General features: G+C 51.8%; 1 protein-coding gene across 7 annotated transcripts in view; it reads left to right on the forward strand.

Annotated features, from left to right (window-relative positions):
• Positions 1-12,386, forward strand: part of PDE9A (phosphodiesterase 9A) — a 125,213-nt gene that overhangs the window by 83,843 nt on the left and 28,984 nt on the right. For 6 of the 7 annotated variants that reach the window (XM_003823868.5, XM_003823869.5, XM_063601401.1 and 3 more), the window contains one exon: positions 9,283-9,367. In XM_003823868.5, the coding sequence (XP_003823916.2) occupies positions 9,283-9,367 (85 nt within the window). Of the gene's footprint in view, positions 1-9,019; positions 9,177-9,282; positions 9,368-12,386 lie in introns of those variants that run through there. The other variant, XM_008977589.4, reaches the window with a different exon arrangement.

Raw genomic sequence — 12,386 nt, forward strand, 5'->3', positions numbered from 1 at the left:
CGATTCTGTGTTCAACTCACAGCTTGACAAGTGAACTCTTTGTCAATGACAAGGCAAAGGTTAATGATTAACAGGCACCATATTTACCAACTTAGGAACTAAATAAACAGAATCCAGACAGGATACCATTAAGAGTTGCAGCATCACCAAAAATATCTGGCTGATTGACTGAATGTCGTCGCTTTTCTTTTTTTTTTTTTTTTTTTCTTTTTTTGAGAGACAGAGTCTTGCTCTGTTGTCCAGGCTGGAGTGCAATAGCACAATCTTGGCTCAATGCACCCTTCGCCTCCTGGGTTCAAGTGATTCTCCTGAAACATGATTTACATAGTCAGATTTATACTTTTCAAAGTGTGTTGACATTTCTAAAAATGTATGTGGTCACTGGATCTTCAAGACAGTTTCATTTTCCCCATTGTCAACGAGGAAGCCACAGAGAGGTTAGGTAACCTCAAGTTCACTCAGCAAATTAGAAAAATAAATAAAGCTGGGACTGGCACCCAGGGTCCTGGCCAGGCTGCTGTCACTGCCTGCTACCTGCCCTTCTGGGACGAGTCACTTCCCTGCACACCTGGCTGAAGAGGACCAGGCACTCCATGGGGATTCCTTGATAACGCAGGTTAGAAAGCTGAAGCTGCAAGCAACAGAAACTGATCGTGGTTGCTTTCGACAGAAAAGGAGTTTTTCCCTAAAGGATTTTGGGAAGCTTCCCCAGATCCCCAGGAAGGCTTGGGAACAGGGCTCAGAGGTTGTACAGCAGCAACAATTCCCCAAATCCCGTGCAGAGCTGATGCTGTGCGGATGCCTGTGCTGCCGTCTCTGAGCCCCAGATGCGGCACCAGCTCCCCTGTACTCCTCACTCTGGACCTAGGTCCCCCGGAGGCTCCACAACCACTTATGCAGATATCAGGCTGCTTCTCCATGTCACTGGCTACAGGTTCAAAATCTAGACAGAGCCAGGCCGCGCACCCAAGGTCTAGCTGCAAGGCAGGCCCCACAAAGGGAGGCTGTGAGTATCCTGAAGCTGCCTCACAAAGCACCAGAGACTGGGAGGCTTAAGCATCAAAAACTGACTCTCTCACAGCTCTGCAGGCCAGAAGTCAGAAGTCAAGGCATGAGCATGACTGGCTATTTCTGGAGGCTCTGAGGGGCCCTGGTTCCACGCCTCTCTCCTAGACCCTTGTGGTTCCCAGCAATCCTTACCGTTCCTGAGCTTGGAAGGCTACATCGCTGTAATCTCTGCCTGTGTCTACACGTGATGACATTCCCCCAGGATGTCTCCATGTCAACAGTCTCTCTCGGCTAGGTCTTATAAAGATGCCTCTCTTTGAATTTAGGGCCCAACCTAAATCCAGGATGGGCCCATCTCCAGATCCCTAATGGATTATATCTGCCAAGGACCTTTTTCTACATAAGGTCTCATTCACAAGTTCCAGGGAGTAGGTTGTGAACAGATCTTTCTGGAGGACACAATTCAACCCACCACAGCGAGTGTTTGCATTTCCATATTCTGCCCTGGGAGGCTGGCTCAGCTCTCCACCAAGCCCACCAAGCCCCATGTCGCAGGGAATTCTCCAAACTTGGGTAGGGGTTTGAGCCAAAGCATGCAAAAAAGGCTTGCTGCAGAGTCACCACCCCCCTTTACAGAAAAAGCCACACAGTCACTACGGGGCGAGTGTGCAGATGCCCGCGGGCAGCAGGTGCCTCCCACCTCTCCTCCTCTCTCCAGCACCTGGGTTTTTCCTCAGCCTTCCCCATCTCCTACGCCCCACCTGGAAGCCAGTGCCAGCTCCCCCCCATGCTCTTCCCGGAAAGTGCAAACAGGCAAGTTGAAGAGGCCATGTCGTAACTCTCAAAACTCTTACAGAGAATTATGTCGCCCACAACAAGATGAATAGTAACCCTGTGTGTCTTTGAATAACTGACCCTGGAAAATAACCATCAAGCCAGAAGAAAAGTGTTCCTATTTTACCTGCAAGTGGCAGGTGAGTCGAAGACCACTGAAGGAAATGGCCCATAGGACCTTCCCCTCTAGCCTGTTCTAGCTGCGGAATTCTCCAAAATTTCTCACTTCTCAGAGGGAAGCATCTTCCCAGAAGACCCTCAGTAAATGCACATAGATGGCCTGGAAGAGGACACCGCTCTTGACCCACCGAGCTCAGGCTCACTGCACAGACCAAAATTCCTGGCGCTTCTATGGGTAAAACCGGTTGTGACTAGTTGTACTGATTTCTAGCACCAGAGACCTAGGACTGCAGAAATGGGATTGAGGGAGCTCACCTCTCTAAGGAGTAGAGAAGGAGGAACAGTCTAGGAGTTGTGGAGGGTAAGGGAGGGGCTTGGGCGAGGTCAGGGGGGCCTCTCCTCAGTCCTCTTGGCTGCCCTCCTCCCCTGGCATGCAACTCACACCCCCACCCCAGGAGGCAGCCATGTCCAGACAGGCTGTCCTCCTCCTGAACTCCACCTGGCTTTGGGCTCATCCTCCCCGGGCACTTCTGGATGATGGCTCCCCACTCTCCAGCGGATGTGCTTTAGCGGGAGGTGGCCAGGATGCTGCACCTGTGCTGAGCCCCAGAGATTCTGAGTTCCAGAGACACTACAAGGGCAGCAGAGCCTTAACCCAAAGATGCAAGAGCCCAGACATTTCAGGAAGCTTGGAGGGCAGAAACGGAAAGTCCTTTTGAGGAGAGGGCCTGCAGCTGAACCTCTCATGCAGGCCACTGGGTAGGTGCGCGCCCAGCTTCTCAGAAGGTCAGTCCCAACCCTGCACGGCTGCCAGAAGCTAGCCAGATGGGGAAGGCGGCCAGGAGCCTGGTCCGACACCCCGATGCACAGGGCCTGGGCCAGAGGCAGATGCTCCCATCTACATATGCACACACACATATAAACACAAACAGAGAAAGGTGCACATGCACTCACATATACACACGTGAAATCACACAGGCATGTCAGGATGTCACATATACATGCACACGTGTAAGCACCCAGGCACGTGCAGATACATTCATATATATGATCACATACACACACATGCGCACACACAGCTGCTTCTGCTATACATGAGCTGCTGTGAGCTGTTTTGTTTTGTTTTGTTTTTGTTGTTGTTTGAGACGGAGTTTTGCTCTTTGGCCCAGGCTAGAGAGAAGTGGCGTCATCTTGGCTCACTGCAACCTCTGCCCCCCGAAGACAGGACACTTCTGTCTCAGCCTCCCAAGTAGCTGGGATTATAGGCGCCCACCACCATGTCCGGCTAATTTTTGTATTTTTAGTAGAGATGGGGTTTCGCCATGTTGGCCAGGCTGGTCTCGAACTCCTGACCTCAGGTGATCGACCCGCCTCGGCCTCCCAAAGTGCTGAGATTACAGGCGTGAGCCATTGTGCCCGGCCAAGCTGTTTTCTGCCTCTTGAGTTAAAGGATTCATCCACTAGAACTGGCCACCTTAAGGCCATATTATATTGTGGTGGACTTGTCTTAAATGGAATTTCCTGCTTCTTCTTAAATGTATAATTCCTCTGAATTGAATATAAATTTCTTCATTTCTCTTCATTGACTTTCAAAGCTCTCCTTCCTTTTGATATATAAAGTTTAGCCTTGTTCGAGAGATCTGGGACTTCCCTTACGTTACGGATTATTTTGTAAACAGGACACCCAGGCTCCTCCCCTCATGTCCTGGCTGGAGGTGAAACATTAAAAAGAGATTTTAAAGCAGGGCCCTTTACTCCCTTCCTTCCTGGTTTGCGGCCAGGGCACAGGGCAGCTCTGCTCCATCCACCCTTTGTCCCCGTGCTCTGGGCTTGGACCAAAACCTAAACACAGCGTGGGCCGTGGCAGGAGCTGACCGGCTGGGGCAAAGTTTAACACAGGCCATACAAACAGCCCAGAGCCTGGATGCTAGAACCAAGCCTTGCTTTTCTCTGTCACTCAGGAAGTGTGCTCTACGCGGGCTCTTTAGTGAGGCTCCTGGAGGAAGTGTTGAAACACAGCTCTATTCATACATGTCTTTAAACAGCTTTCACTAGCTCTGTAGCCAAAGGACTGGGCCTGCCAGGTTCCCAGCCTCTTGCTGGAGCACAGTGAGGTTGGGGAAGGAGCACAGCACAGAGCCTCCTGAGCCTCGGCTCAGCTCTCCCCCACCCCCAGCTCGGCTCTCCCCAACCTCCGGCTCGGCTCTCTCTGACCCCCAGCTCAGCTCTTCCCCACCTGCCAGGCCAATTTCCCCAAAGCCAGCGTCTGTCAGAAAATCACCCTTAGTTTTTCCTGCAGGTGGCCTGTGACTTGTAGAAACTCACAAAAATCTCTTTCAAAGCCCTTTTTGTTGTTGTTTTGTTTTGTTTTGAGACAGAGTCTCACTTTAATGCAGTGAAGTGCAGTGGTGTGATCTTGGCTCACTGCAACCTCCACCTCCCGGGTTCAAGTGATTCTCCCGCCTCAGCCCCCAGAGTAGCTGGAATTACAGGCAGCCTGTGACGACGCCTGGCTAATTTTTGTATTTTTAGTAGAGACGGGGTTTCATTATGTTGGTTGGACAAGCTGGTCTCAAACTCCTGACCTCAGGTGATCCACCTGCCTTGGCCTCCCAAAGTGCTGGGATTATAGGCGTGAGCCACCGCGCCCGGCCTACAGTCCTTTTAAGAGGACAGCCTGGGGTTTCCAGATAATACTAGCCCCACACACAGGCATGTCCTAGGGTCCACACCTGGTCAGCGGGAATAGCAGGCAGTCGTGGGCTGGGCTCCCAGCCCCCTAGCAGGGTCCTGTGGGCCAGGGAGCCTCTGCTTTGGTTTGCGGTGCGTGGTCTGTGCTCGCCTGTGTTCAGCGTTTGAAGGCAGAGGAGCGGGTCATGACGGGCAGAGCCGACATCCAGGCTCCACGGTAGGGCCGTCCTGCTGCTGTCTGCAGACCTCTCAGGCTCGAGGCCCCATGCCCCACAGGACTGGCCCGCTCCTCCCTCTGGATTGAGGTGGAGCAGGGCTGGCAGTGGGTCGAAGAGGGGAGCTGTGGAATCTTCCCCAAAGCAGCCGGGTGTCCTGGAAAGGCCGGGGAGTGAGGAGGCAGGACCCCCGGGGACACAGGCACACACATCCACCACAGGCTCACCTCTGCCTCCTCCTGCAGACCTCCCCGCCAGCCCCGTCATTTCATGGCATCTTGTTTTCTCTTCATTGAGGAATACACTTTTGCAATCTTGTTACTCACTATCCATCTACTTGGCCAACAGCCTCTTCATAAACTTAATTGCCACAAATTCTGCATCTCTGGGATTCAAACTAGTGATGCTGTGCTGTGTCACCCAAGAGGCTTAATTTTAACATCACCCCAATAGGTAGCCAGGGAAGCGGATCTCGGTGGACTCTGCACTGTCAATACAAACGCTATGCACCCATCCAAAACCATGAGCTGGCTTAAAACAGAGCCTTGTATGGACATGGGAAAAAAAGTATAGGTTTGTTGCAAACTCATTTAGCAGCAAAAATGTGATCTGAACTGACATGAAGCCCTTGGTATTTATTTATCCTGCTCAGTATGATAAATAGCATTTTCCTCGGGGGATAAGAAGAAAAACGTGAGCTGGGACAGCAGCCACTAACATGGGGAAGGGCCGTGACCTCCTGATGAGTGAAAATAGCAAGTTAGAAAACAACAAATTTTATCTTTTAAAATTAATAATAGATATATAGATACATAGACACACACAGGATGGATAGAAGCTAGATAGATACATACATAGATAGATACTATATAGATATGTAAATAGAAAGATAGGTAGAAGCTGGGTGCAGTGGCTCATGCCTAAAGTGGTTCCCCAGCACTTTGGGAGGTGAAGGCAGGAAGATTGCTTTAGTCCAGGAGTTCAAGACCATCCTGGGCAACATGGCAAAACCCCATCTATACAAAAAATACAAAAATTAGCCAGGTGTGGCGGTGCACCCCTTTAGACCCTGTTACTCAGGAGGCTGAAGTGGCAGGATCACTTGAACATAGGAGATGAAGGTTGCAGTGAGCTGTGATTGTTCCACTGCACTCCAGCCTGGGTGACAGAGCAAGCCCCTGTCTCAAAAAAAAAGAAAAGAAAGATAGGTAGATACATAGAATAGGTGGATAGAGAGATAGAACGGATAGAAAAATAGATAGGATGGATAAATAGAACATAGGCAGATACATAAATATGATGAATGCATAGATGGGTGGATGGATGGATGGATGGATGGATAGATGAATGGATGGATAGATAGTAGATAAATGAATGGATGGATGGATAGATACACAGTACGTAGGTAGGTAGTAGATAGATAGATAGATAGATAGATAGATAGATAGATAGATAAACAGGATGAATATTTAGAAGGCTGGGAGTAGGCAGAAAGCCTGGAAGGACACACATTAATACAAATAATATTAACTGAGTTGTTTTCTGGGCCCATAGGATCCTAGATAAATTTTTAAATATTCTTCTTTGAAGTGCTATTTCCTACACTTCCTACAATGATAATAGGATATTTTATATTCAGGAAAAATGACATTTAAGACATAGTCAATGGTCCATAGACCTTGGACAGAGGGCACAGCTGCCCTGTTTGCAGTCTACACTGCATGCCCAACCCTTCCCCAGATCTATTCACTTTCAGAATGTGCTGCCTTCCACGTGTGAACCAGACTGAGCTCCTTCCTGCCACTGATGTTGAATTGTCCATTTGCTCACGTCAGTGTCCACGTGGCAAATCCACAGGGCATGGGTGGGATCCTGCAGTCTAGACAAAGCCAAGGAGCACCCGTGGAGGCCACGTTGGGCTTCCCAATCCACATGCAAACCCAAAATGTGTTCTTGGGTACCTTTTCTGAGAAGATGGCCTGTGGCATGCATCAGCTTCCTTGAGGGGCCCATGATGCTGGAGAAAACGGAGACCCGATTCCAAAGGAGAATGTGGACTCTTAGTGGTTGGACAAAGACGTCCCGACCTCAGACCTCAGGTACCCTGTGTTTCCCCAGCGGCAGCTCATCTGGACTCGGCCATCAGGACAGCGACCACACTGGCTCCAGCCACATGCGCTTCCGGACCCCATGTCCTCTAGCCGTTGGGTAGAAGAGGGGTGGAGAAGGTTTCCGTAGCACAGAAACACATCAGCAGGACCAGATCCAAATATTGCACTCTCCAGATTCTTCGTCCTTCTGGCAGAAAGAAGCAGTGTCCCGGGAACATGCCCCTGCTTGACCCCTGACCCTGGAAACACCTCGAAACCCACCCGGGAGGCTGATTCCAGCCAGTCTGCCCTGGGCCACTGCACTGGGAGAATTTCTTTCCGGAGCTGCAGTACTTCCTTCTGGGTAGGAAGGAGTTGTTACAAACTAGCCAAAGGCTCTGAGTTGCTTGGTTTTTCCTTTAGAAAACATTTGCTTTTTATTTTTAGCAGTTATTCAGAGCCAAACTTCATGAAAAGGGGAATAGAGTGGTATCCTGGGAGTATCCTTTTGCATAAAAACTAAGGTGTGATTACAAAGTAACAAAGCTAATCTTTTTTATTTCTTATGAACCAACTCTAATTGAAAAGCCGTGCAAAGCTGCTTGCTTCATGGCAGCTTTTCTGGGGTAAACGTGCAGTCAGCCAAGGGTAAATATCTTGAAGTTTAACACTCGCTCGGAGGCATAAGCTCCAGTTTGTTTTTGGTTGAAAAATAGTATCCTAACTGTTGAGGCACACCTTTGCAGTGGGACTCTGTAACTGCCCAAGGGGTTCACCCTGCCTGCTACCTAAACAGAGCTCATTCATCAAGACAGGGGAACTGCAATGGAGAAAGAGCCATTCGCCCAGTGCCGGCTGTGCGGGAGACCAGAGTTTTATTATTCCTCAAATCAGTCTCCCTGAGCATTCGGGGCGCAGAGTTTTTAAGGATAACTTAGTGGGTGGGGGGAAGCCAGTGAGCCAGGAATGCTGATTGATTGGTCAGGGATGAAATCATAGGGAGTTGAAGCTGTCTTCTTTTTTTTTTTTTTTTTTGAGACGGAGTCTCACTCTGTCCCCCAGGCCAGAGTACAGTGGCGTGATCTCGGCTCACTGCAACCTCCGCCTCCCACGTTCAAGCTATTCTCCTGCCTCAGCCTCCCGAGTAGCTGGGACTACAGGCACTGGCACACCATGCCCGGCTAATTTTTGTATTTTTAGTAGAGACAGGGTTTCACTATATTGGCCAGGGGGGTCTTGAACTCCTGACCTCGTGATCTGCCCACCTCAGCCTCCCAAAGTGCTGGGATTACAGGCGTGAGCCACCGCGCCTGGCTGAAGCTGTCTTCTTGCACTGAGTCAGTTCCTGACTGGGGCCAGAAGACCAGACGAGCCAGTTTATCTATCTGGGTGGTGCCAGCTGATCCATCAACTGCAGGGTCTGCAAAATATCTCAAGCGCTGATCTTAGGAGCAATTTAGGGAGGGTCAGAATCTCATAGTCTCCAGCTGCATGACTCTTAAACCGTAATTTCTAATCCTGTGGCTGTTAGTCTCGTCCCCAGGCAAGAAGGAGGTCTGCTTTGGGAAAGGGCTGTTACAGTCTTTGTCTAAACTATAAACTACAAATGAAGTTTCTCCCAAAGTTAGTTCAGCCGAGGAATGAACACAGACAGCTTGGAGGTTCGAAGCAAGATGGAGCCCGCTAAGTTAGATCTCTTTCACTGTCTCAGTCAAAATTTGGCCAAGGCAGTTTCAACTCCAGGAATGTGATCAAGTCCAAGTTCTGCTGATCCTCAACTTTGCCTATTTATTTCTCTTCTGTTTTAAGTCAACACTTTCTCCTGGTGAAACTGCTCTGGAAGGACGTTGCAATGAAAAGCTTTTCCCATAATGAGATCGTAATCCTTGCTGAAAACGCTTTGCCATTCACTGCATTTTAATGCTCTGGCACCACATGTGCCCCCTTTTATTTGGGATAAAAGACGCCTTTGTCCCATGTCCTCAGCTGGTGCTAAGGGGTATGGAGCAAAAAGTGGGTGCCAGAGTTGAGATTCAGGGAGTGGAGAGTGGGGAGGAGCTTCTGCCTTCTGAAACTGCCCAGATGGATGTGGTAGTGCAGCGGTGGCCACGGCACATGCCTGCGAGGATAGAGTCAGTTGTGGCTGAGCTAAGCGGGGAAGTGCAGGCAAAACCTGAGTATCGGCAGCCAGGGCAGGTGTGGGGACCTCTGCACTGAGGTATATTCCTCCCTGGGAGCCACAGGGAGCCCTTAGTTACCAGCCTTGAGAGATCCTCCGCATTCGTCCGTGGTAACCCCCTTGCTGTCTCTCTCTCTGTCACCAGTGGAAGGACTAAAAGTGGTGGAGATTGAGAAATGCAAGAGTGACATTAAGAAGATGAGGGAGGAGCTGGCGGCCAGAAGCAGCAGGTAGGGTCTGCGCTGGGGCCACGGGCGGCCGGGCCTGGGGAGGGCTCCCCGTACCAGTTGGGCTGGGGCTGTGGGCTTTGTTTGCCTAAAAGAAAGGCTGGTGCACTTCGGTACAGTTCAGGCTTGGGAGACTGCAGTCTGGAGGCAGCCACCCTGCTTGCAACCTGCTTGTCAGTGGTGTGACTTTCTTCTAACAAAAGAGCACGCATGGGCCGGGTGTGGTGGCTCACGCCTGTAATCCCAGCACTTTGGGAGGCCAAGGTGGGAGGATCACCTGAAGACAGGAGTTCAATACCGGCTTGGCCAAAATGGTGAAACCCCATCTCTACTAAAAATACAAAAAGTAGCCAGGCATGGTGGCACATGCCTGTAACCCCAGCTACTTGGGAAGCTGAGGCGGGAGACTCGCTTGAACCCAGGAGGTGGAGGTTGCAGTGAGCCGAGATCGCGCCACTGCACTCCAGCCTGGGCTCGACAGAGCAAGACTCTGTCTCAAAAAAAAAAGAGCACATATTGGAGATAGGGGCTGGGAAGACGATTTCACAGAAGAAGGGTCCTCCTCCTGCAGATCCAAGCCTTAGGAGCAATGTGTCCAGCTTGGAATAAGTTGATATCCACTTTTAAAGACAGAACAACAAGAGGAAAAGCATTAGGGGAGGAGCCTCCTGGTGCCCCCAGGGACCCCGTTCCTTGTGTGATATTCCCACTGGGTTGCATTCCAGCGAGGGCTCCGGCACTGGGGACACAGAAGTCATTCTCCTGGGAACAGGCACCCTTCACAGGCGCTGCGGGGGGCCCAGTGAGCTGTGACTCGTGGGGAAAATGCCCCAGTCTCCACGATGCCACCTCCAAAGTCAGTTTTGTGTACAGCAGGACTCTTTACTGGAGCCAGGGTCAGGACACGTGTGGATGAACCACGACCAAACTGGGGATGGAAATGCCGGTAGTAGCAAAGAGACGGCGGTGATGATGAGCAGAGCGCATGCATTGAGGCACTTACTGTGTGTGGGCGCCGTGCTTAGTGAGGGGCACAAAGGACCCGCTCACACCTCCGGGCTTTGCCTCCATGCCCGCTGGTGCCAGCCCAGAGACCACAGGCATATGATGTGGCTCATGGTTCCGCAGAGTGCCACTGCCCGGCCTCAGTGGGATTTAATGGGGACTAATGAACTGAGAAACAGCCCTGTGCAATTGCACTGAGTTGTCTCAGAGCCACCTGGCATGCTGACGATCATTCCCTGATTTTGAAATTGAGGGCAATCTGCTTATTGAGGAAGCGTGACAGGTGAAAGGGTCTCAGAGGCAGAAGGTGAAGGGAAAGCCGACGGGCCTCATCTGGTCCCCTCAAAGCCCCGAGGGCCTGGCCTCGGGGTGGGCGCAGGGAGGAAGGCCGAGCGGAAGGAAGCAGGCCTTGTCTGAGCCACGTGAGAGCCTGTCCTACAGGGACCGTGTCACGTGTCTGTCCCATGCACTCATGGGCTCATTTGGAGTTAGGGATGTCTCAGCCCAATTGACTTAGGGGAAGTCAGGCCATAGTTTGTGGCCATGGAAAGTTGTGAGTGAACAATCCATCTTCGTCATTCCTGTGCTGGAGGCTCTTTAAAGGACGGGAGACACAGTCTCTCATTTGTGAGCCAAGGAAGAGCTCCCAAGTTGCACAGGGACGGCCACACAGCTGGGGTCCCAAGGCTGGGACCTGGCACGGCTGGGACCCGGCTTGGCAGCCTCAGACACACAGCACCTTCACCTGTGGCACCGCCCTTGGCCGTGGGCTCTACGTGGCTTGGTTCAGCCCTCTGGCTGTCCCTTGCGCCCCAGGTGCCATGGCTGCTTTGGCAGGAGGGTGGTGTTCCAGGGTGGTGCTGCCTGGCAGGGTTCCCCTCTGCCCAGAGCCAGGCGGAGATGGGTTGCCTCAAGCTGGGGCTGCGGGTGTAGCAGGGCCAGCCTTTCCAGCCCCACCAGCAGCACAAGGGGAAGAGGACGAAAACTGAGTTCTAGTCTTCAGCCTGAAACCAGACTCCCCGAACAGCGGCCTCTGGGCTCCATATGGGTTGGGGAACTCCACCGCCCCAAGGGGTGTGTCTGGAGCCAGGCCATGCCTCCCGGAGCTGCCCCCAGCTCCTCACCCACAACTGTGTGTCCCTGAGCACTTTCTGGAGGTGTTTGTAGGATGCAGCCTCTTATCCCTTAAACGACTGCATTTACCACCCACCTACAGCAGCAGGAGCGAGTGGTGAGACAGCCTCCGGCCTCACAGGTCTTGCCTCTGCCGTGCCTGATGGGCACCCGCTCTGTAGAAAGCAAGGCGAGTGCTCGGATCACACGCCGCTCCTGGCGTGGTTTCTGGTGTGCACTAGTCCTGCAGGTCAGATTGCAGGGGGGATAATAATTTTTATCGAAGTTGTAGTCATTTCCTGGGGCTGCGTAACGAATTCTCATAAACTGCGCAGCTTAAAACAATAGAAATGTATTCCCACATAGTTCTGGAGGCCACAAGTCCAAAATCAAGGTGCCAGCAGGCCCTGCCACCTCTGAAGGCCCCAGGGGAGGGACCTTCCCGGTCTCTCTTGGCCTCTGGTGGCTGCCGGCGGCATTCTCTGCCTGCTTCTTCACCTGGTGCTCCCATCCGTTCTGTCCAAATTCCCCCTTTTTGTAAGGACACCTATCCTATTGGAGTAGGGGTCACCCTCCTCCAGGATGACATCACCTTAACTACATCTGCAACAGCCATGTCCCCAAATGAGGTCACCCTCACAGGCAGCAGGGTTAGGACTTCAACATACGACTTTTGGGGGGAGATGTACTTCAGCCCATAACACAGCACGTGGGAGGATAACACGATTTCAGAGCTTGCAGACGAAGCCGCCAGGAACTCCAGTGAGACATCAGCCCCCAGGTGCCTGTCAGGCACGCCGGGCTGTGGGGGGCACCTGGGCCCATCTGAGTGACGGAGGCGCATCCGCACTTCCCCCAGGAGTACATTTTTAGAACCCACAGCGCCATAAACCAAAGACAAGGA

The sequence above is a fragment of the Pan paniscus genome, chromosome 22 (genome assembly GCF_029289425.2).
Source record: "Pan paniscus chromosome 22, NHGRI_mPanPan1-v2.0_pri, whole genome shotgun sequence".
Lineage (NCBI taxonomy): Eukaryota > Metazoa > Chordata > Mammalia > Primates > Hominidae > Pan > Pan paniscus.